Below are 24,313 nucleotides of genomic sequence, written 5' to 3'. Positions count from 1 at the left end.
CAACCATAAGATTCAAAGCATTTAAAAATAAAAATGATAGAAATTTTCACCCAATCAATGCAAGATTCATGAAATTGATTAAAGGACATTCGAAGAAGGTCAAAAATAATTTCCTAACATCCATCGTAGAACTTGACCGTGAACCCTTCCAGCCCAAGACTTTTACCAAAGGTGGAGATGCATATATAAGAGAGGTCAAAGGAGAAGGTGGGAGAAAATTAAACCATCACGTTATAAGCATGATAGGTGGAGGCACAAGAGAGGACGAAGTGGGAAGCAATAAGACAAAGATGCTCAAGAGAAGAAATAGAGATCAGGAGACCACTATGTACATAGCGAAAGCTCCTGAGCTTGTCGTCAGTACTAGAGAGGTTGCATGCGTATGATATACTATTAGGCAACAATAACTCTGTGCTACTACTAGTGATCGTTTTCATGACGACACCTCCTCCCGCTATTAATGGTGGTCTCAATTTTTTTAAACTTAAATTGTAAATATCATTATATTAATAGTTTATTATAAGTCAACATGTTATGTAAGTAGACTCTAACGTCTGTTAACTTAGACTTGATGAGAGAGGTTTATATACTATTTTTTTTAAAATATAAGGGTTATTTTAGATACGAATAAACTATAAGGGCTTAAGTGGCCCATGACGTTAACTATAGAAACTAAATTGGATCTTAATCATTTTTAAATTTAAACTATATATATCATTATATTAATAGTTTATTATTATTTAGCATATCACGACTATAACGTTTATTAACTCGAGCTTATATGGTATATTTTTTGAAAATATACGAGTTATTTTAGATACAAATAAACTATAAGAGCTCGATGGTCAAAATCATATGGGCTAAAATATATCTTTCATATGATTTTTTAAATTGATTACATAAGATTATCTAGATTTATATTCAGATCTTTTGCACCCCTAATTAATGATATATTCACTTTTGTCTATGCGCCAACCTTACCAACACGAGAGTTAGACAATATGTCAATTAGGGCATTTCTTCAGATGATGAACATCAGCTGATTGAGATGGGATCCCACAGCCAAATGATCATGCTAAAGATAAATTAAAAGCAGTAAAAGAAGAAAGGGTAAATTTTTGGATATGTTTTTCGGTGTCCCTTTTTGTTTCTTTCCTCATCATTCAACTTTCTTTTTATCCCAAAAATGGTCCCGACGGGATTCCCTAAAAAGATTGTTACTCTTTGTATTGGACCGATGCACGAAGTGAATCAGCCCACTGCTCTGGTTAAAATATTTCTGAATAGGATTGATTATAGTAATTTTTTTATGCCACAAAAACATTTTAAGTCTGTACAAAAATGCTATATGACTGACTTCAAGTTTAATATAAACTAATTTGTAACTTTGGTTGAATTTTATGATATTGTAAGTTTATACAAAACCATTATCCGACTCAAAATTCAATACAAACTAATTGACCAACTTTGATGGAGTTTCAAGATGTTCTTATGTTAATTATAGTATTCTTTGTATGATCAAAATATTTTTGTGGATGTGTCAAAAACCTTATTCAAAAATATTCAAAAATATTTTTGTGGATGTGTCAAATATATATATATATATATATATATATATATATATATATATATATATATATATATACTGATCCAACTTATACACCGATCCAATCAAAAGGATAAAATTTTTATTTTATTTTATCATCGATATTTTGAAAGATTCAGAAAAAGATGAAGCACAAAGAAGAAAAAAAAATAAAAAGATGAGCCCCAACCAAAAAAATATATATGGGATTTCTTTGAGAATTTGTGCAAAGAGAAATGCTTCCAAAAACCAAACCCACTCGTGAGTAGGTGATGAAAAGAGTGGCAAGTTAATGAAATGATTCGCTGTCACACATTAGGAGCTTCTTATGATTCCCAGCAAATCCTTTCGGCATTCCTCCTCTCTCCATAGAAAGAAAGTGGGCATTGGAAGCTTCTAAACAAACATCAAAATGAGGTTAATTATAAATTATTATTATTTTTTAAATTTATATTGAGATCTTTATATTTATGAAAATCAAATATTTAATCCCGTTACTTCAATAAATTTTTTTTTATTTTTAATCATATAAAATTATATTTTTAATCTAGTATAGATCCATTAACATTGTACTTTCATAAGTATTAGAATCCCAATATAATTTTTACAACTATAAGAATCAAAATATTAAAAATAATTAATTACAAAATATAATTTATAATTAACCATATGGAATGAAATATAAAAAATAATAAGCTTGCATTCTAAGTCACATGGCTCATTGTCTAAATCCACCTAGTCAATCAAAGTTTCTACTGTTTTATAATAATAATAATAATAATAATAATAATAATAATAATAATAATAATAAATAAATAAATAAATAAATAAATAAATAAATATTTTGTTTATGTTAAATGGATGTTGGCTGTCAACAAGTATAAATTTTGTAAGTATTTTATTTGTAGTATTTTATTGTTGATGATTATGTCATCTTTTAGTACATTGTCATGCAATTAGATCCCTATATTCATGCAATGTAAGATTTAAGCATCTTACGTCATTGGTAATCCAATAAAAAAATTTTGTCACCTTATGTGTCATGTGAATTTATAAATTAAACATCATACCTTATATTTTCATATTGGATTATTCTTTTCTCCTATTAATACGTGTTATTATATATTTGTATTTCTGTGGTCTTACATCCTCGGACGTGTCCATCTCACTCTTCTCCATTCGCTCCACCAATACTCGCCCGTCCATTGGAGTTCACTCTTCTCCATTAACATTTTGGATGTTTCAATCCATGTCACATCAGTGTTACTTGAAGCTTCTTCCATCCTTTAAGTAGCTCACCACTTCGGCGAATGAACGAGGATGTACATCATTTTCTCATCCAAGTGATGAGTATTCGGGGAATGGATTTAGGGGCGTGGTGGGGCATTTAGGGTTTTCATTTCTATTGGATGATTGAAAGGGGCAGTTGTTGTCGGGGGGTTCCATGCGGAAATCGTTCAGGGACTCGTTGAAGCACCTCGAGGCTGACATCGGGCACGCGAACACTTTGTACGCAGTGCTGCCGTTGTACCTCTTCTTCTCTGTGGTTTTGTTGTTTTTTTTTTAAGATTTCTTGATAGGGAGGATTTTTTTTACTTGTTCACATCTTTCTGTCGATGATGTGCATATTCCTGCTGATCAATGTTTCGTTCTGTTCTTGATGATGGATAGACTACAAAGATGATTCCGGCTGGATTTGGGAGGAAGCAGGAAATTGTTTATTTTTAGCAATTTTTATTGATCCGTAATCGAAGAACTCGAGTGTTTAACACGGCTTTACGTGAGCTGGAAGTATCTTTTGAGGCCAAAAATAGCTTTTTTTGGTTAGGGGATTTCTTGGAGGGTAGCTTTTCTTACCCTTATAGTTTCAGAATTGGCGTTTTCGGGAGGTCATGCAACTGCTTTCTACTACAAGGAAAGCTGATCACAGATGGCATTTTCGAGAGGTCATGCAACTGCTTTCTGGCGTAAGGAAAGCTGATCACAGATGGTTCTTTCATGTGGGACGGAGGAGTTACCTTTCTCATTATACTAGGGTTGTATAATTATTCTAAGAAAGAGGTCAGATTGCCATGTTGGATCAACATCAAATAAGCTTAATTGGGAAGAGAATATCGTTTTATGGTCTAGTTTATATCTCCTTTATTTACTCTACATATCTTGTTCAGTTGAATATTTAAAATGCTACTACTGTTTGTGACAAACAGATGCTTTTATGCAATCTTTAACTTTTTTGGTTTCACCTTTAATTTTGTCAATGCTTCCTGTGTAAGAAGTGGAATAACTTTTTTTTCTTGTTGAGTAGGACAGAGCTTTAGAAAATAAGAATAACTGGGTTAAGTTTTATTTCAAATCCTCCATCATGATCTGCAGGGCATCAGATTTTCCCACCGAATATGATGGTGCATGCCTTCAAATGCGAATGTCATATAGTCCAGCTGCACATTTGTTTCTTTTTCTTGTTCAGTGGACAGATTGCAGCCTTGCTGGGGCTCTTGGACTCATTAGAATTATGATATATAAGGTCGCTTTCATTCTGCATTGTTGTACCTTTTTTCTAAGGTCTTCCTGTCTGTTTACAGTTTGATTTCTGTTATTCTTTGAGGAATTCTGAGATGTGCAGGTTCATATTGATGGAACAACAACCATGTCAACTCTTGAAAGAACAGCTAGCATTAAAGAGTTTTATGGTAAGTTCATTGTGCTGAAGTTTGGCAAGCATTCTTCTGTTTGCTGCTGATTGCTCATATCTCGATTATTTGTTCTCTTTGCTACACATTTGCAGTTGCTATTTTCCCCTCTTTGCTCCAACTACAGAAAGGGATAACCAACATGGAAGACAAAAAACAAAAGGTGGTATGCATGGAAAGATATAGACGAAGGGATGAGGATGAAAGGAAGCAGCTCTCTGAGATAGATGTTGAAAGAGAGGAAGAATGTGGGATTTGCATGGAGATGAACAACAAAATCATATTGCCCAAGTGCAGCCATGCTATGTGTATAAAATGCTACAGAGAATGGTACAACTCTTCCCTTTAGGATTCAAAACCGTTATTTTTATGTCTTTATTGGGAATGACCTTCTGCAACAAGCTTTGGAGAATGACTCAACTTGAGCTTACAAATCTATGCAAAATTGAACTAACCTTTCAGGATGTAATTAATTGGAAATGTGAAATTTTCCCGTTTAAAGTCTTCAGGGGGAGGAAAAGAAGAAAACATATTTAATATTAATTGATGTGAGAAAATTATCTTTTGGGGAGGATCTTACTTTCTGATAGTTTGGATTTTATAAAGGAAATTTAAGAAGTGGAAGAGTTTCAAATGTTTGAATTGAATCAACAACGGTTCAATAAGCAATGTTGAATAGGCCCTTTGAGGAAGAACTGGACTAGGGGAACCATCACAAGTACGGTCGTCTTATCACAAATTTAGCTGGAATTGCCTAACCCGTGAGGCACCCTTGCAGTCAAGACGCGAACTTAGCTTAAGTTGCCTAAGTCGTGAAGCGCCCTTGCGCCAACTTCTCGGACTTAGCTGGGATTGCCTAAGTTATGATGCGCCCTTGCGATATGCGTCCGCAAGGGTCAGCCAATTTGCAACCTCACTCAGGTCCCGAAGGACTTGTAAAAGAGAAAGTTGATTAGTTTGAAGAATGAGCGGTAGACAAGTCCTGATGTCTCGCGGAAAGGGAAGCTTTACAAGCAATTCAGCGAGCACCTTGCGTGCATAAGAGAAAAGAGGGGAAGGAGGAAAACAATGACTTTAGAATGTAGAACGAACAGTTGCAAGTCCACAAACAACTGCTCATCGGGTGCCGGGTGCGAAGGCAAGTTCCCGTCAAGTTAACGTGCGAACTTGTGAAGATTTTTCAACGCCTAACAATATACCGAAGCCCCATCCAGCCCTATGCCACCCGGGGGATTCCAGGGTGCTGAGATGACTGACGTTTTGGTGGGCAGCTGCGGCTTGCAGAAAATAAGCCGTGGCACGTGAAAATGAAGCCATTTTGGGGGCAGTTCGGCTTGGCGCGGCGAGCGATCGCACTGTAGCATTGCAACCTGTTCGAACATGTATTTTTACAAACAAAAATATACAAAACCAAGGCAAAAAAGGCTGTCATGTCTTTGTACAAGCATGCAAAAGCGACGAACGGTTCGTTGAACGAAGTTGTTGCAAGTGCGCGACGACCGTTCGTGGCAATCTGAGAAGGAACTTGCATGAAGTGTCTTGCTAACGTAGCATAGGAGCACTCCTACTGAGAAATGGAAGAGCAAATTGCACATCTTACTTTGGGTTCAAGCTATTCTATGACAAAATAAGTTATGGACTCGGATACGATGCTCCTCCTAATGAGAGTGACTTGGGGATATATGGAAAATTAGTGGAACGAATAAATGAGGACTCATACTTCACTTCTCAAGAGGGCAGTAGTTTTTAGAGAGAATTATTAATAAGTGTTTTCAGCAGAGTGTCCTAATCCTAATAATTGTAATATATGACTTCTTGAATTGTTCACAGTACAACTTAACAGGAAAATACTCCTAATTTTCTTCTTTATAATTCTTAATATTTCTTTTATGTTACTGATTTACTTTCTTCTTTCTTCTCTTAAATATCTCATGCATACGTTTCTGATACTGATGGTATAGGGAAGATGACATATCAATTATTTGATCTAGTTTTGAGCTGTAGTCTATTGTTCATGAGTTTTTGATAGTCTAAATATCAAATTGTATTCAAATCATGGTTTGGTGTAAAGCAGGAATGTGCAGTATGCGAGGAGATTGAAGCTAAAAGCTATACAAGCAGTGTGTGGAGAAGTAGAACAAGTGTTTGCAATGCTGCTAAGATTTAATTTGTTAATATGATTTTACTGGTAAAAGGAGTTGAATCCTTTTGCTTGCTCACACTAGGAAACCATATTCATGAGATTTCATAGTGTTCGGTTGCCATGAGTAGTTCTTAGTTTTCTACTCATGCCTAGATAAAACTTTACACTAATACTACTTGTTATTGCCAATATATCCTTTTTCAGCTTAAAGAAAAGGAAGAGATACCTAAGGGTTCACATTTGGAGTAGGTTGCCTTAGGTCATTTGCTTTGTGAACTTCAACTTGAACTATTTTCGTTAGATTGTTGGTGCAGCAGTGCATGAAAGGCTGTCGCAGCTCTAGTTTTAAGATACCTATAGGAATTGATTTGGTAATTGTCTATTTAAAGAAATAATTTATTAGTGATTCCATTCTTATAAGTTTCCAAGTGGGCAATAGACTCCCAAAATTGGCACCTGTAGACCCTTATTTTCCTGTTCTTCATCTGAATATGTAATGGATGCTTCAGCTTATTATTATAAGTGGGGAAGATTCATTCAGTGGTTTGTGACTAACGAATTGGAGTCTATATGAGATCACCACCGCCATGCATCATTAAATATGTGGTGATTGGTTCTGTATTAGTTGCCAATTTAAGACTTTCATGGATGACTTATTTATGACATATCATGAAGAAACCTATGCAGTTTTGTCATTGAGAAGCTAGCATAGATGAAATCCATTCTGATGCATCATGATCTATTAGGTCACTGGTTTCACATTATAAATAGATGAATTTTGGGAAGATTCTATCGTCTCTTATTCATAATAATGGATGATATAGTGACAGGGTTATGCCAAATTTATTGTGACATGTAGGGCAGTCCTTAGGCCACCAAGAATTTTCTGGGTTAATTCAGTACTTGGATTCTGGAATTGACTTGGTTGGTGGTGGCACATGAGGAGCAAGTCAAATCAGATGAGTTTCTTTTTGACATATCGTACATCAGATTGATATCATGATCATTCAAGTCATCATTACAAATACATTGAATCCAGTTGCAGAGTAAAACTTGGTCTATAAGTGCCTTGGAAGACCTAATAGATTCTGACCATTCTGACCTAGTCATCATCACTAACTGTCTAGTTCTTGATATTTATATATTTATATATATGTTAAAAGTGCTTCTAGATAATTTATGATGGGCAAGAAAGTTGTGCATTCTCTATTAAAAGAAAATTAGATGTGCGAAAATGCACCTAGTAGGTTGATTTTGTCAGACAGTTTGTTGGTACGTGCAAGGACCAGCCAATCAAATTTCAGGGTTTTATTTATTGATTTCCTGGATCTACCTGGCAAGTGTTTACATGATGCATGCAATATTTTCATATGCTTTGAATGAGTGAAAGTAGAGCATCATATTTTAAGATCATTTTTTTCTTCTTGTCTGAGTGGTTCCTTCTAGTTTTGTAGTTTTGGGGCTTTAGAAGTGTACCTTGTTTCTGTCTCTTGTTTGCTTTGGCTTTTTGAGAAACTCTGCACTTTGCCATGCATTTCATAAATAGGCATTATTTATTTTCAATTATTTATACACTTCTAATTGTAGATTAGAGATGTGATCATGTGGAAGAATCTGATGCAATTACCATATGTCAAGAATAATGTGCAGTTTCTTTTATCTTTATCTTTTGTTTTTAATGAAGATGTCTTTATTTGTATGTAAAATTTTATAGAGATGAATTTTTTTGGGAAATTTCCTTTTCGATGTCTCTTCGGTAGGAAGACCAAAATTGGAGAAACGTTTCAAGGCGTTTATAAAAAGTAGCTTTCTATTTCTATATTTTCTCTGTAGATGGAAAAAAGGTTCTTAAAAATATTTTTTTCTGTTTTTCTCAGCCATCTTTTTGAAAGGGCCTATTTTAGTTTAGTGGCACTCAGAACAAAAGAAGAGAGGCAAAAAAGCTCTTATACTTTTTAATTCTACAATCTAGACAATTTCTGTTGATCTTTATGGAAAGACTTCTTATTGAAAGTCATTTGGTCATAATTTTTCTTGCAACAAAGGAGACACTATTTTGAACTAGCACTCTGAACACAAGAAGAGAGGCAAAAAGTCTCTTATACTTTTTAATCCTACAATCTAGACAATTTTTGTTTATCTTTATGGAAAATACTTCTTATTGAAAGTCATTTTATCATAATTTTTCTTGCTACAAAGGAGGCCTTATTAATTATATTGTGCCATAATCTATATTTGGACTCGACATCTGGTGATAGTTTAAATTTTTAGTCTGATTTTCAGATTAGTTCGAGACTAAACTTAAAGGATATAGAGCCAATTTTTTATTTTTTGCAATTTTCCTCAAGTTTCCTTTGCAATCGTCAGCAAATTTTATCTTTACAAAATTTTCTTGTGGCATTACGGTGCTACTTGTATTTATATCAGATGTAGCATATCTTCAGACCTCTCTCCTCATTATTGGTCTGACTCTTAGTTATTTTGTCAGAGAGAAATATTAATAGTTCAAGTCACATTTTGATGTCTTTTTGTCCATTTTCTACTTTGTCTATAAAACTTGGTTGCAAATAGTTCCCATTTTTGTTAATGGAAATGTGTATTCTCGGTGATATTTGGTAACAAGGTCAATGACTTCGAATATCAAGTACATCAACAAACACAAATGCCCATTAGACATGGAGCAAATTGGGCAGATAAAAGAACCCTTCTCTCACTACACCGTCGTCTTTTTCTGCATTTGACTTTGAGTTCAATTTTACTTTGTTGAGTTTGAAGACCAAGGACATTGTCATTAGTAATTGGTTCCTCCTAGTAAGCAAATTGTCATCATAATGTTATATTACTTTGTCTCATCATCTACAAACTTAACTTTCTACTATGGACTTTGAAAAGTTAATCTTGGGGAGTCGCTCCCTCTCTTAATTCTTTGTTTGTACATATGAAGACTGAGCAATGATATTGTTGCAGGAACTCAAGATCACAGTCATGCCCCTTCTGTCGTGATAGCCTCAGGGATTTATGGGTGTTCGTCAATAGTAGAGATGTCGTTGACATGACAATGGTGACACGTGAAGACATCAGGCGCTTAATCATGTACATAAAGAAGTTGCCCGAAGTTGTTCCAGAGACCGTCTTCAATGCTTGTGATTCTCATGATAGGTGACCCATGTGCCCGCGCCATCTGGTTGACTTCCATCAATTTCTTAATCTAGTTTCTATCTGCTCAAGTAGCTTGATTTTATCTATAGTTTGGAGATGATTCCAATTTAAGTGGAAAATCTGCTCTTCTTTTTCAAGTAGCTAATTGACTTGCAAGCTACACCCGCTGAGCATCTTCAGCACTATGTAAATTCTTGTACAGTTGGTAAGATTATAAGATGTTACAGACCAGCGTTGAGCAATTGTGTGTTATTCTGGATTTGCAGCTAAAATTGAGCAATTGTAATATAGTCTTTTTGTGTGATTAATCTCTTCTTTTTTATCTTCTTTCATGTATTGATCTCATAAGAGTTTATTTGCGTATAAATGCTTCATATATTCCTCAAATATGATGATGGAGTCATTATTGCAAATAAATAGTCCTCGGAGTTGATCCAATCGTAATAGTAGCAAATATTTCTCTAACAATCCTTATTTAGTTTTTGTCTTCAACTCAGTCCATCCCTGGCCTGTCCCGTTAATTTTTGTACTTGCGCACTCCTTTTTATCTTCTGTTGTCTTCACTCTAATGGGTGAGAGCATATGCAAGTAATAGAGTTTAAATGGTCAATTTTTATACCTTCTATTACGATAGTTTAAATTGGCAGGTACGATTGAACCTTCCATCCAGTCTAGCCGATGAAGTCAGTAGTCATCACATAAAATGGAAAACGACGGCGACATGGCATGGTGTAGAGAAGAGGTAAAAGGGAGAGAGAGAGAGAGAGAGAAAGCATGCGAAATAAAAAAAAAGCGAATCACGTGAAGAGACAGAAATTAAGAAAGAAAACGGATATATTCAATTCCAAACAAAAAAAAAGAAGATAAAAATCGAACGGTCTCCCACAGAACAATAAGCCCATTTTGAAAAGATACGGCGCAAACGTTAGTGATTCGCCTATCTGTTCATAGTCCAATTAGTAGATACAATATAGAACTGTACCGCCTATCTATCATGTGCAAATTATTTGTATTTTCTCTTGTTTATTAACAAATATTTGTCCTCTTCAGGTCAGTTAGTTTAAGGCTTCAGATCAAATTCCATTTTTTTATCCTTTATTTATTAATAAATAAATTCTTAAAATTATTATAATAATTTAATAAATAAATAATAGCAAGGGGGATTTTTTTTTTGGGGGGGTGGGGGGTGACCGCGACGTGGCGGTATCGGAGTAATTAGATATTACCCCCCATATTTAAATTCCGGGTGGGGGGGGGGAGGGACGTGACGATATGGGGGTAATTAGATATTACCTCCTATATTTAAATCTTATTAGTATCGTGATCATTATACTTAAAAAATTTATATTGAAATCTCTATAGTTCTGAAAGTGAAACAAATAACCTCGTTTGCCTTAACATCATGAACTATATTGATAAAAAATTTAACACGTGACACAACATGTTGAATCAATGTGAAAGTGATGGGCAAAAAGATAATTTCAATATCCCTTCCATTTTGAGTAGCAAAGCCCAATTACCTTGCCACCTGATCCGCCTCTCACTATATCGCAAGGATGCTTCGGGTATGGTCATCATCCCGATTGGCTCCTGGTATAGCAAGAGTGATTGTCGTTGGGATGCTAAACGCATGGTTATTATCCCACCTGGCTTTTGGTGTAGCGAGAGTGATCGTCGTTGGGATGCTCGAGGCATGGTCGTCATCGTCGTCATCGCCACCAAGGTCATCCTCCTTGTGCCCCTCATAATAATTATGTAACCTAGCACCTGCTACGACATCCCATTCCTGGTCCTCGCCCACACCACTTTCGACGTTCGTAACACCCGTGGTGTCCTTCTCTACTCACTTGTCACCTACGATTGGTTTGGCATCGAGACTTGGACCGATGACCAAGCCGTCTTTCTTCTCCTCTTAGCTTCCCTCCGCTTGTCCCCTTACGTGATGCTTCTTCCGTGGCTCACCACCTCACTGCTAGAGCTTGCCACCTTCATCATCTTCTAGGTGGCCTAGCTTGTACTACTATGGAAAGGGATATATAGCATTAAATCGCTATAGAAGCTCTCAGCTCTCATTCTTTGCCGCTTGATTCTTGGGCTGGACTTATAACAATGCAAGTGGATTTGATCCTATACTCTCTTAGTCGCCTTATCTATTACTACTCTAAGTTCTTAGCACTCTTCTTCTCATTGCTCAATGCCAACGTTGGTAACTGGGTGACAACAACATAAGCATCTCAACTGTCACGGACAAAGTTCTAAACAGGATGTTGGATATAATACTTATATATGTCTGTGTCTTTCTGTTTGTTCATGCTTTGTACAATATATAAAGGAAGAGTTGAAGGCTTAACAACCCCATTTTAGTTAGGTTTTGTGGCCTTCTTAGGCTTGTAATTAAATGTTGTGTCATGTGGATACTAGTGAGCGATACTCGGTCTGTAGTGGACCGTTTTAACCCTTTGTTGTGTAACTGTTCAGAGCTTGTAAAGTCTGTTTGTAATTTGCATTATCTATGAAGTATTTCCTGGAATATTTGCTTGTGGATCCCGAGTGAGGTGCTTTCTTTAACCCGTTTTCTCTTTTGTAGGTCCTAAGGGACCATGGGATGTTTCGGGGAGACTGACATTTACGGACGGACACACAAGGGTGCCGCACGACTTAGGCAAAACCAGCTAAGTCTGTGACAGATAGTATCAAAGTGAGACAAACACTCATAGAAACACTTGGCATGCAAACGTGGGAGACCTAGCGTGGCTGCGTTGAGGGCAGCTAGCATGCACGATTGTTTGGCGGAAAATGAGCATGGAGATGTAGGAAAAAGGAGTCGCTCAGAGGAGCGAACATTTGAGAGTGGTATTCAGTGAAATGCCTAACCCTTTGCGTAAGAGTCACCATGAGGATAAGCAAGCTGGGAAGAATGCGGAGCGCACAAAGGTCGGGATGGCTGAGTTTGAGCTACGGCTCAACATTGACAACTATACTTGATGGTGCTCAAGGCAAGCGAGACACTTGGTAAAGGATGAGACCACATAAAGTGAAATGAGTTGCTCAGCGACTGAAAGAGTGGTGCAAAGCTTACAGAGGTGAGTGGAATTTCTAACTCGAAGAATTCGGTACTTATGTAAGGGCTTATATGCAGATGATGGAATGTTCGCAGCCATCCCAAGGCGACCGGAACTTGTGCTATGGAGCATTGGAACTTTCTCTTCGGCATGTGAAGGATATGTCCGTAGGAGGCTAAAGTGTCTAGCAAGTTCAGCATGCTGCTATACCTTGAGTGGTGCAACGGGGACTGTATTGACGTGGAGTCACAATCTAGCAAGTGCATTTACAGGAGGTAAAACAATGCACAGCTTATTCAGCAAATCGGAGTAGTCTAAGAGGATGGTGGTCTCCGAAACTTTTAAAGAGAAAGAAGCAAAGAGAGATGTTGCTCCAATGGGACAGATATCTAGGAGAAATAGGTCCTAGTTCTCCAGAGGGAGAATCATATGCAACAGACCGCACATGTTAAGGAATACCTAAAAAATAACTCCACGAAGCTCAATGGACCAAGCGAGCGGTGAGGAGTCATCGCATGATCTCGCTTGAGAGAATGCATTGGTGGATGCATTGTGAGATCAAGTAGGGGAGCAACCCAAAGCAACACAAATGAAGGCACACTTGGAGTGGATATGGAGATCGGACTCAAGGGAGGGTTGACCCATGGAATGGTGGGCACGACAACCACCATCAACTCAATGCAAAACAAAGAGCGGAACAACTTGGGTGTAACTTAGTGAAGTACCTAAGCCGCATGAAGGGAGCTAGCATAAAAGATGGAACATGGAGTGGAGGCACAGAGCTTTCCTTGGATAGAGATCAAGGACATGAAATCTTGCAGAGTAGGATCATGTTGTTCCATGGGTGCTTCATTCTAACGGAGCAGACTCATCTTGCATGGTACCAAAGAGAAGAAAGCTTCTGGGCATATGCACTTTATCTCGGAGAAGCATTTGATAGAGAACTAAGGCAACTCAACTTGTGAAGGCGAAGTTGGGTTCAGAAGGCCTTGGCACGGGGCAAGAGGACGCGGAGGCAGGTACTCTTGAAGAATATGCCACAGTGTTGCCATTCAAGTTACCATGAAAGAAGCGGTGCACAACGGAGATTGTGCTGGTAGGGGCAAAGGCCCAGGATCCAGACAATGGTGCACTAATTGTAGCGAAGTCAGTGGACTTCGGGAGCTACTAGGTGACGGATTATCCTAGAGCAGTGCTTCATCTAGGTGTGACCCAAGAGTGGGTGGATGAAGGTCGATTGCCAAAGGAGCGAACAAAATCGAAGATGGAAGAGACCCTACGATGTATTGACAAAGGCCACACATGGAGGGATCACCATTCGAGTTCATCCCACAAGGATTAGAATATACTAGAGATATCACTAAGAGGTGATATGGTGCAGCGGATCATGGTGAAACAATTCATGGCAATGCGATACACACGACATAGTCCCGTGAGGGACTAGATCATACGAAGATATGATCAGGAGGTATTGGAAGCTCCACTTTGGTGAACAACACGATGACAAGAAGGGCTATGGATTCAAGGAGTGAAGGCCATGGTACCGCAGAGGTGAGTCTTCCGTGCATGCATTGAATTTTGCTTCAGATGAAAGCCTTGGGCATTAGCATATGGGGCTGTGTCTTACCAAGAGAAAAGTTCGAATGCAAGTACCATTGAGTCCCAATGGAAGGACTTGATCATGCAGAGGTATGATCAAAGCAGCTGGAGAGTTTGACTGCTCCAGAGCCCATATTCTCTTAAGGGAAATCGGTAAGTCAGAGGACAAGATCGAGTAAGCGAACATTGTTACCAAGGAAGCTAAGGAGAATAGAATCGATGCAAACCCTACAACATGATGGTAGAGGCCATGCATGGGAGCTACATTCTATCTTTCCATCGACCAAAGGAAGCTGCTTGGAGAACACAAAAATGTTGAAGCAGAGGATCGAAAGGAGCGAGGAAGCGACGACGAGTCCAGAGGGACTTAGCTACCTAAAATCAAGCATTAGTTAGAATGGAGGTGGACTCAGAGGAGCGCCACAGAGACATATCTACTGATAATGAAAAAAAAAAAAAGGATGTAGATGCGAGACAATAGATAGTAGGGCCATGGGCATGACAGCGCTATGGTACCGCAAAGGCAGGACTTCCGTGAAAGTCATTGATCCCTTGCTCTAATGGAGGGAGAGCGCTTGGTCGTGAAAAGGGCCAAGGAGGTGGAGCATGTAGAGGCAAACTCCAAGTATCGAGACAAGGCTGAAGGGCAGAGGCCGAGGAACTTCGTAAGACCGGTGTCAACGAGCTTCTCATCAAGATAGCCGAAAGTGAAGGACATCGGGTCATGCAGAGTACACAACCAAGGAACGAAGCAGGCTCTATGTAGTGCTATACCTTTGTTACTCAGTGGAGTAGGCGGCAAGGTTGATGGAGAAGACGGTACAATCCCAAAGGCGACTAAATCTATTAGAGAATTACTCCAAGTTGGAGTGAAATCTTCCTGCATTCCAGAAGTTTGATGATATTGAGAAGGTGAATCATAGTAGCTAACTCAATGTAAGGAGTGCAAACACTTCGAGTGCTTCAGAACTGTGAGCAAAGAGCAGGTAAAGGTCAACAACCAGCTCGATGCATGGAGTATAACCCTTGAGGAGGCGAGCGAAGTCAAATATCCATTACCTTTTCAACTCTTAAGAGAATGGGCGAAACTGAGTACCTCAATTCTCTTATCTATCCAATAGAGGAGGGCTGCATAGGTTCAAAGACCCTTCGAAGATATTAGAAGAAAATAGTTGTCAAATCCTCACCAATGGTGATTAGTGCTATTGAGAGTATATTATCCGCTTCATTTCCCAACAGAATACCAATCGAAAGCGGAAGTGATGCGAATCTACTTGGAAGTGACAACTAAGTGAAAGAAGAGTCGATGAGCAAATTTTGTGGAGGAAGGACCCAAAACTTTAAAAGTTTGTAAGGCGATGCTCGTTAAAGCTCCAACAAGCATCCACCCAATTCAAGCAACATGAGACATTTGAGAGACTGACGCATAGTAAGGATGGTCTTTTCCTTCATATGGAGGATCCGTAGGAACCAACAGAGATCAACACAACTCAGCCAACCCCACACTAGGGTCAGAGTCATTGGCGAGTTGAAGTAGTATGTCGGATCAAAGGTTCGACTACTCAAAAACAACAGCGGAGAGCAGTTGGGAGCTAAGAGGCACATTGTAGCTGGAGCAGAAGATTGAAGACTCGGCAAAGACGTGGAGTTGTAGTGTCGGCAAAGGCTTTGACCAGGACGTCGAAGGAATAAGTGGAAGTGAATGTCACGGATAAAGTTCTAAATATGATGTTGGATGTAATACTTGTGTATGTCCATATCTTTCTGTTTGTTTATGCTTTATACAATATGTAGAGGAACAGTCGAAGGCTTAACAACCTCATTTTAGTTGAGTTTCGTGGCCTTTTTAGGCTTGTAAATAAATGTTGTGTCATGTGGACACCAGTGAGAGATACTCGGTCTATAGTGGATCATTTTGACCCTTTGTTGTGCAACTCTTCAGAGCTTGTACAGGTCTGTTTGTAATTTGCATTGTCTATGAAGTGTTTCCTGAAATGTTTGCTTGTGGATCCCGAGTGAGGCGCTTTCTCTAATCCGTTTTCTCTTTTGTAGGTCCTAAGGGACCATGGGAGGTTGACCTTTGCGGACGGACATGCAAGAGTGCCACACGACACGTAAGCAAAATCAGCTAAGTCCGTGACACAATGATGATCGTTCTCACTATATAATGACATAAATATCTCAACGATGATTGCTCTCACAACACTAAAAGCCAGGCAAACCAGATGGCTGGACAATCAAGCCTCTCCCCCTCTTCACGGGAGCCTTCATCTTCATTAGCCTTATTGTCACTTTTTTTTTTTTTTTAGGAGGTCATCTTCGGCCAAATGGTCTCCAATCCCAATTTTATATTTTATCTTTAAAATTATATAAATTTTAATATAAAATTTTGAAGTAAATATCGTAATTCCACTGGGGTAAGTACATATGACAATAGCCGTCTTGGGGAGGGTTTAAGCCACCTCTAGCCGTGAGAGACCCCGTCGAAGGAAGCCGCCAATGATGAAGCTCGTCTGCAGGGTCTGCAACAGCGGAGCTCCCATGCTCTTGCGCCAGCGGTGGTTCGGCTCCCAGCTTGTGGCGCCGGCGGGTGTACTCAAGTCCACGGAGGAGTTGCCGCCGTTGCCCAAGGGTTGGCACGACTGCCTCTACAATCGGGTCGCCGCCAGCGGGGACCCCAGGCGCTCCATCGTCCCCCTGCTCGAGCGCTGGGTCCAGGAAGGCAGGCCGGTCGACCAGAGTGACCTTCGGGAGATGGTGAAGAAGATGCGCTTCTTTCGTAGAAACTTTCACGCCCTCGAGGTTCGCTTCCTCTTACTCCTCTGTCATCTTCCTTCTCCTTTCAAACCTCAATCATGACCCAAAATCGAATCTTCTTCGCTCAACCTGTAAGTTATGTTTCCAAAATTAGACATTTATGCAGAAAGTTTCTGATTTGATGATGAGAGATTTATTTTTTCTTCAGTTATGTGATACAACTGTGTATTCATCTAGCTGATTTCCTTTTGGAATATGTAGAACCACAGATTTTAGCAGATCAAGATGATTCTGGAGAAGTTCTTCAATTCAACTTCTTTTGTTGATGCAATGAACAGAAGCCCCCTTTTGTGTTCTGAAATATCGTAGATAATACACATGTTCAGGATCATATCGTCATATGCATTGAGAATCTTATGTACCGGACAGTGATCAAGATTAAGATTTTCTCACCATTTGCTTCCTCCATGTTTTGTGTATTAATCTATGTAATTATCTGCATGTACATAATCCCATCGTAATCTTACCTCTTCTTGCTATGGAGTTAGTTGGTGATGTAGGACGGGTAGCAATGAGATCTTTTACATACCAGATAGAAAGAGAGAAAAAAAAAAATAATTGAAAGATTTTATAATTGAAAAAATAAATAATTGAAAAATAATAATAATCTTACCTCACATCACTCACACACAAGGTGGGAAGAACTAAATCTGTTGATTATCTTCATTACATTGATTCATTTTCTGATCATCTCCATTATAATGTCCTAGCCTTTTTCACAGGTTTAAGTATAAAAATTATATATATATATTACAATCACATCAAATCAAATATATGATACCTTCTTCCTTAGAAGAAGGTAATATTTCTAATAATTTAATAAATAATCTTCATCTCTTGATGATATTCTTGATTGTCAAACTTTTAGATAAATCTTTAATCAAGATTTGTAGTCCAATCAAGAACAAATCTGATTTTTTTCAATTTTCTATATTTTCTTCCTTTTTCTTCTTGTTAAGAAGATATTGTCATGTAACAACTTATTACCTATGTAAAATACCCTTAAACTCATCAAATTTATTTTATTAATACACTAACTAAATTGCTCTTGCATCACCTGCTTTCACTACGTAAGAACTCACCCCGAGTTCATGTAATTGAAGCATGGATTAACATTGATGATAAAATATTTTGCCTAAACTAAAAGCTCTAATGTAGAATGAGCAACAATCAAGGAGAGTTAATAGATCCAATATTGACTTTGGTAGATCCAAGATTTAGTCAATATATGTAATCTTCAATCAAGAACGAATCTGATTTTTTATTTTTTCTGTATTTTCTTTCTTCTTCTCCTCATTGAGTAGATGTTGTCCTGTGACAATTTATTACATATGCAAAATATCCCTAAATCAGTTATTCTTATTTTAATCAATTAAGTTGTTCTTGCCAATTGGTGTATAACTCCAACAAGTCAAGGGTTTTCATGCTTGCTATGATGCAAACAAATTCAAACCTTTTAGTAGTGATTTGCATCCTACGGTAATATTGTTTGCAGAAGATGGAAAGTTAAACTATGGTTTAAGGTAGAGAGACAAAAATATATGCAAAATTAAGGTAGGAATAACAAAGGTATACAAATATGTGAATGTATAGAAATAATGTAGAATCAAAGCTATTTGAAGAAATTTATTATACTTATGTATGAAGTTTATAGTAACTATTGCATACAATTTTTGAGATCCTTTAGAAAATGGTGCTGTTAGTTAGCAATGGTGCTACCATATTCCGTCACAAAACTAAAACACAATTAGTTATATGCAACAATTCGACATGTAAGAGAAGAACAAACACGAAATTGGAAACTTTCAAGTTTGCACGGATATTTTGGGATTGGAATTAGAAAAACTTTGATTGTTGTGCTAAAGTGCAAAAGAGCAATTTTTATCAATGCCTTGTGTTTATAAAATTAGCATCGTCTTATGCATGGCGTTGCATAATCTAGAGTTGAATTATTTGTTTCTTATATAACTTGTGGTGTTACAAGAAGCTTTGTGTAAGGAAATTAAAAAGTAATAACTGACACTTCACATTACTATGACCACTTCTGCTTGCAAAGGTGACTAAAAGGTTGGTGCAAGTTGGATCTGTTATAAATTTATTTTGAGTCCTAGAATCATGTTATAATAGTTATTTTATGGTCTAAGACTTAATTTTTAATTATAGTATATTTTGGATGTATTTGAGTCGAGGTTGGAGTCTTATATATTATGCATGGTTTGCTGTATCGATGCATACCGCTCGATATGGGAGGTATGTACTGCTTCGATAGGATACCGGTACGCGGATTGCCCTTTACCAGACGATATCGGTCACTTGACCTCGTATCGGGTGATACGGGGTTTGTATCGAGCGGTAATGATCAAAATCCGACCATTATCGATCTGTACCAATCGGTAACGGTCGGATTTCGATTGTTACCGATCAAGAGCTGAGATTGCCTTATTTCAAACGGTCAATTTGATCGTTTGAGACGTAGAAAAGGGTTTTTAAACCCTTTCCTCGCTCCTCTTTCAACTCATTTCACTCTCTTAAACTCTTTTTCACTCACACCTCTCTCTTATTCTTACATTTTTCACTCTCCTAAACTCTACAAACCTACGATTTTTGGATTGGATCAAATTTAGGAGGCTATAATTTGGGAGGATTAAGAAGAAGAACACTCTAATCAATAGATGTATTTTCTTTTTAGATTTTTATTGATTTATGAGATGATTAAGCATATTCTATGTGGTGTATAACTTAATGTCTAATATATTGTTTGATATGTTTTTGATGGTAGAGTAGTATTAATTAGGGAGTAATTAAGGTCTTTACTGTTATGATTAGTGTGTTTACTATTGATTTTTTCAAATTAGATACTTAATAGGTCAAATCTTTATATTTCATGCATATTAAGGATTGGACCATATGATTATGATGGTATAATAGATTTAATTAGGTTTTAATTAAGTTTTTTTTAATACTGTTATTAGTGGTTTTAATGATGATTTAATCAAAATTTGATCGATATTGGGTTAATATATATTATTTTTGCTAAAATTATACTAAAATTATATATTTTTTTTAACTTAAAAATCATAATATAATTTTCTTTCTATTTTCAGGTATTTTTGAAGATTTTTTTGATGATTTTGAGCATATTGTCGGTACGTCCCAACGTATTATCGGTATGCCTCGGTACGTACCGTACTGGCCAGGGCTCGGTACACCAGTACGAATCGAAATTACAACCCTTAATATTATGAACTACATAATTAGCTATTTGCTTTGTTATTAGAGTTCCTGTTCCTTACAAGTTTGATTTATTCATGGTTGATTGCCTGGTCATAGTAAGCATTTATTTGTTTCCTTAATAGTTTTATTAGAGTCCTAATCTTAGTCGTTGACATGATCAGCTGTGTTGAAGTAGACGGAGCATTAATTGCTTTAAAACCGTGTACTGTGTATTTAATAGTTACATGGCTTTTCTTAGCTGCTGGCCACCCATTTCTTGTTTCCTCTCTTCTTCCATTTCTTTCTTCCTCTGATACCTTGTCTCTTCTTCTTTATCTTTGTCTCTCTATCTTCTCTTTGTTCGTTCCTCTATTTGCCAGTACATTTCAGTGGCCATTTACTCTTCATTTCTTGCTACAAGTAACAAAAATCAGCAAGTCTTTCTATTCTGATCATTGTAGCATCACCCAACTTTTGTGCTTACCAGAAAACCAAAGGAAGAAGCAACGTCGAGCTTTCGGAAGCTGTGCTCCTGCTGTTCCCATTCTGTGGCAGCTTTGTGAACACTCAAGGCTAACATATCCTGAAATTGCCTGAGATCTCTTCTTTGGGTGTCCTAGTCTCCTCTATAGTGGTTCTTCATTCATATCAAAGGTGGTCACAGATATTCACCAGCCGACATGGCCTAAATTGCCAACATAATCCTATATTTCTCTTGCTTCCTCTTCTCCTTTCTCCTTCTTTGCCCCTGCTGGCTTTTGATAGTAGACAGGCTGGATGTAGATGGACCTTATCAAGATCACTCATAAGGGCATATCACCTTACCTGTTTGGACATAACTGGAGAGTCCTGAATTATTAGTAGAAGTAGGTGGAACCTGATCTAATTGGTTTTAACTCTCACACACAGTATAAAAAAGTGGAACTTAACAGAGCTATATCAAGAATATGGGTGGACCTCATTTAATTATCGAAGATGATTATTTGACCTTGAGATTATATGTAATGTATGTAAGGAAATACTGTCTTACAAAGATGTTCTGTCTAAGCTATTTTGCTTATACTTTTATTTTGATATTTGGTTACTCTTTTGCTGTGGTAAAGCAAAAGCCTTCCTTAGTTATGGAGTGTATTTCTTTGGGCTTAAAATAGTAAGGTTAATCTCTTTTATCCTCTGTAGATGACTTGGTTCTTTTTTTGTTTTACTCTTTTGTCAGTGACTCCAATATTGTTCTGCATTCACACATGAAACAGCACTATTGAAGCCTCTGAAAACTTACCTTTTAATAATGTCTCTCTATGCTTAGTACAGATATCTACATGGATGAGCGATAGGAGGTACTTCTGCTTGTCACCTGGTGATGTTGCAGATCGGTTGGACTTGATTAAAAAAGTTCATGGCCTTGAGCAGGCAGAAAGTTTCTTTGGTAACTTACCAAAACAATTAAAAGTTTATCGAGTTCATGGTGCTCTTCTGTCTTGCTATGTACAAGACAAATGTGTGGAGAAGGCAGAGGCTTTCTTCCATCAAATGGAGGAGGCAAACATGCTTGACAGTTTTGCTTTCAATATGTTGATGAAAATGTACAATGACATTGGACAGCTTGCATTAGTGGATAAGATCTTCCAAGAAATGAAAAACAAGGGGTTTGCTCCTGACATTTTCACCTACAACATTCTGATAGAAGCATATGCCACAGGTGCCAATGTGGAAGGGGTAAAAAAGGTTCTTGGAAGTATGAAGCATTCAGAAATTGCAGCCAGTTGTTACACATACGCAATTGCAGCTAAAGGTTATGTGAAATCTGGGTTGATTGACGAGGCTCTAGTTCTTCTCGAGGAATCAAAGAAACTGATGCCTCGGAGAAAGGGCAATGATGCTTATGGGTTTTTGATCTTGATTTATTCTGACATCGGAGATAAATCTGAGATGTACCGAGTGTGGAATATGTACAAGTCATCGGATAAGGTAGCTACCTCAATGTATATGTGCATGATGGGTGCACTTCTAAAGCTGGATGATGTAGAGGGCGCAGAAGCCATCTTGAAGGAGTGGGAATCTGTGACTTCTTTTCATGATTTTAGATTGCCAAATCTTCTACTTGGAGCGTATTGTACAAGAGGTCTTCTGGAGAAGGCGGAACTATTAGTAAACAAAGCCATTGAAAGTGGCCTGGCCCCTTATGCTAGTGCGTGGGATAGGTTAGCTAGTTTGTATTTTGATTGTGGGCAGAATTTGAAAGCAGTGGAGGCGATGAAGAAGGCACTGGCAGAAGGGCAAGCGCCATGGAAGCCAAATCCTGATAGTGTCATGAGAACCTTAGAGTACATGAAAGAGCAAAAGGGTGTCGAAGAAGCAGAAGGGATTGTGAAGTTGTTGAAACGTCATGGTCCCCTGACACAAGAAATCTATAATTGCTTGCTCACTATTTATATGTGGGCAGGGAAATCAACCACTGACCTGCTTGAGAAAATGGCAGAAGATGGATTTCGTGCGGATGAAGACACAATTAAAATACTAGAAGAGAAAAGTGAAAAAATCTTACCTCAAAGAACAAGGAAAAAGAAGAAAAATGTCAAGCAGAAAGCTATCAAAGGTACGGAAACAGATTGCAAGTCTGCAAAGTTAGCAGCTTAATTTTCATGTTGAAGCCAGCATTTGTAGCTTGTTGGTGTCAACATGATCTTGATAGAGACAGATATCTGTTTACTTTCAACAATATCCAGACAGGAGCCTTAAGCATGTGCCTGAGCATATGCGGACATGCCATATTTCTTTACCAGCTATTATTTACATCCTCTATGTGGACATGTGTCTTCTGATATGTTTCTTTCATGTTACTGTACCAGCTAGTGTGTCATCAGTTCATCCTGATTCTTAATCCTAGACTAGTTTAGCTATCTGTGTGGATTTGAATTGTGTAAGCATGAAATGTATCATGCATATCCATCAAGAATAGATCTTTCTTTCCCATCTTTTTTCTATGATGAGCATACAAGTCCCAAGTTATAGACACAAGGTCCCATAGGTACAAAGATCCACTCAAAACCTATTGAAGAACTGAGATAGTAGAAGGTTATCCCAGATCAAAGTCGGATATATTGTCCATTTAAAATTTGTTTACTCATGAATTCTTTACAGGGCAGCCGAAGCTCCACAAAGCAGAGCTAGCATGCACATTATGGGGGGGAAAAGAAAACATGCAAGATGAGGGACAAAACCAACTGCCCTAAGGTTGGTTGATGAATTAACACTTCCACTGAGATATTTGGATGATGAACGCAATACACAATTGATAGATCTCAATCACGAGTTCGTGTAGAATATCTCATATGTAGTCAGTCTTAATGTAACGAAAGAAAAAACATAAGATGGCATAATCTAATTTTATATTACTTCTAATGAATATTTTAATTTTACATTACTGCTAATTAATCATATTTTAGAGTCATTATTGTTACCCTTTTTTCTAATTTCTATAGTCATTTTTATTCCTTTCATTAAAAGTCTTTTAGTGAGTAGTGTGTTGACTACTTGTGTATTTTGGTTAAATATGTTGTTTGTTATTATTGTAGAAGCTCAATGGTCTCCTTTCATAAGTATACTTCCTATCAAATAAAAGGAAAGTTAGTATTTTTTTCTTCTCTAGAAAAAATATAGATCATTCTCAAAGTTATTACATTGAGTGGCAACCAATGCCCTCCCAATCGGTCAGTTGACTTCGCAACTTCGATATTCTTAACGTAATATCCGCTCTTCTTAACCCGATGCCCGAGTTCACGACTCGAAACCTTCTGTCGATACGTCGATCGATCTACCGGTTCGACGTCCAATTTTCTGACATGTTCCTTCGGTCCAATATGATTTTTCCTGCTTTAATTATCTCATCCTGATCGAAGCATCCTACGTCACTCAAAACGTATATCAAAATATAAACATAATTATCAAAATACAAGATTCAACACTTAGGACATATCCTTCTTAATAAAAATCCTTTTTACTCAAAGTCTAAATCACATGCGCTAGTCGACATCAATTTGGTAAC

The 24,313-nt window shown here is 37.5% G+C and overlaps 2 protein-coding genes across 3 annotated transcripts; both read left to right on the top strand.

Annotated features, from left to right (window-relative positions):
• The first annotated feature begins 2,909 nt into the window (after positions 1-2,909).
• Positions 2,910-9,819, top strand: LOC135612825 (E3 ubiquitin-protein ligase AIRP2-like). Of its 2 annotated transcripts, none has more exons than XM_065109549.1 (5): positions 2,910-3,094; positions 3,959-4,109; positions 4,209-4,275; positions 4,371-4,605; positions 9,386-9,819. In XM_065109549.1, the coding sequence occupies exons 1-5, from the start codon at positions 3,030-3,032 to the stop codon at positions 9,579-9,581; spliced, it is 714 nt and encodes a 237-aa protein (XP_064965621.1). In that variant the 5' UTR covers positions 2,910-3,029; the 3' UTR covers positions 9,582-9,819. The 2 variants fall into 2 exon arrangements, with proteins under 2 accessions (XP_064965621.1, XP_064965622.1); XM_065109550.1 differs by lacking the exon at positions 2,910-3,094 and adding an exon at positions 3,507-3,646.
• Positions 9,820-16,664: 6,845 nt separating this feature from the next.
• LOC135612824 (pentatricopeptide repeat-containing protein At2g20710, mitochondrial-like) lies at positions 16,665-23,070 on the top strand. The gene is made up of 2 exons (XM_065109548.1): positions 16,665-17,040; positions 21,580-23,070. The coding sequence occupies exons 1-2, from the start codon at positions 16,738-16,740 to the stop codon at positions 22,903-22,905; spliced, it is 1,629 nt and encodes a 542-aa protein (XP_064965620.1). The 5' UTR covers positions 16,665-16,737; the 3' UTR covers positions 22,906-23,070.
• The last annotated feature ends 1,243 nt before the right edge of the window (positions 23,071-24,313 follow it).

The sequence above is a fragment of the Musa acuminata genome, chromosome BXJ2-5, assembly GCF_036884655.1.
Source record: "Musa acuminata AAA Group cultivar baxijiao chromosome BXJ2-5, Cavendish_Baxijiao_AAA, whole genome shotgun sequence".
Classification (NCBI taxonomy): Eukaryota; Viridiplantae; Streptophyta; class Magnoliopsida; order Zingiberales; family Musaceae; genus Musa; species Musa acuminata.
The sequence above is the reverse complement of the archived record's forward strand: the minus strand, read 5'-3'. Positions and strand labels throughout refer to the sequence as shown.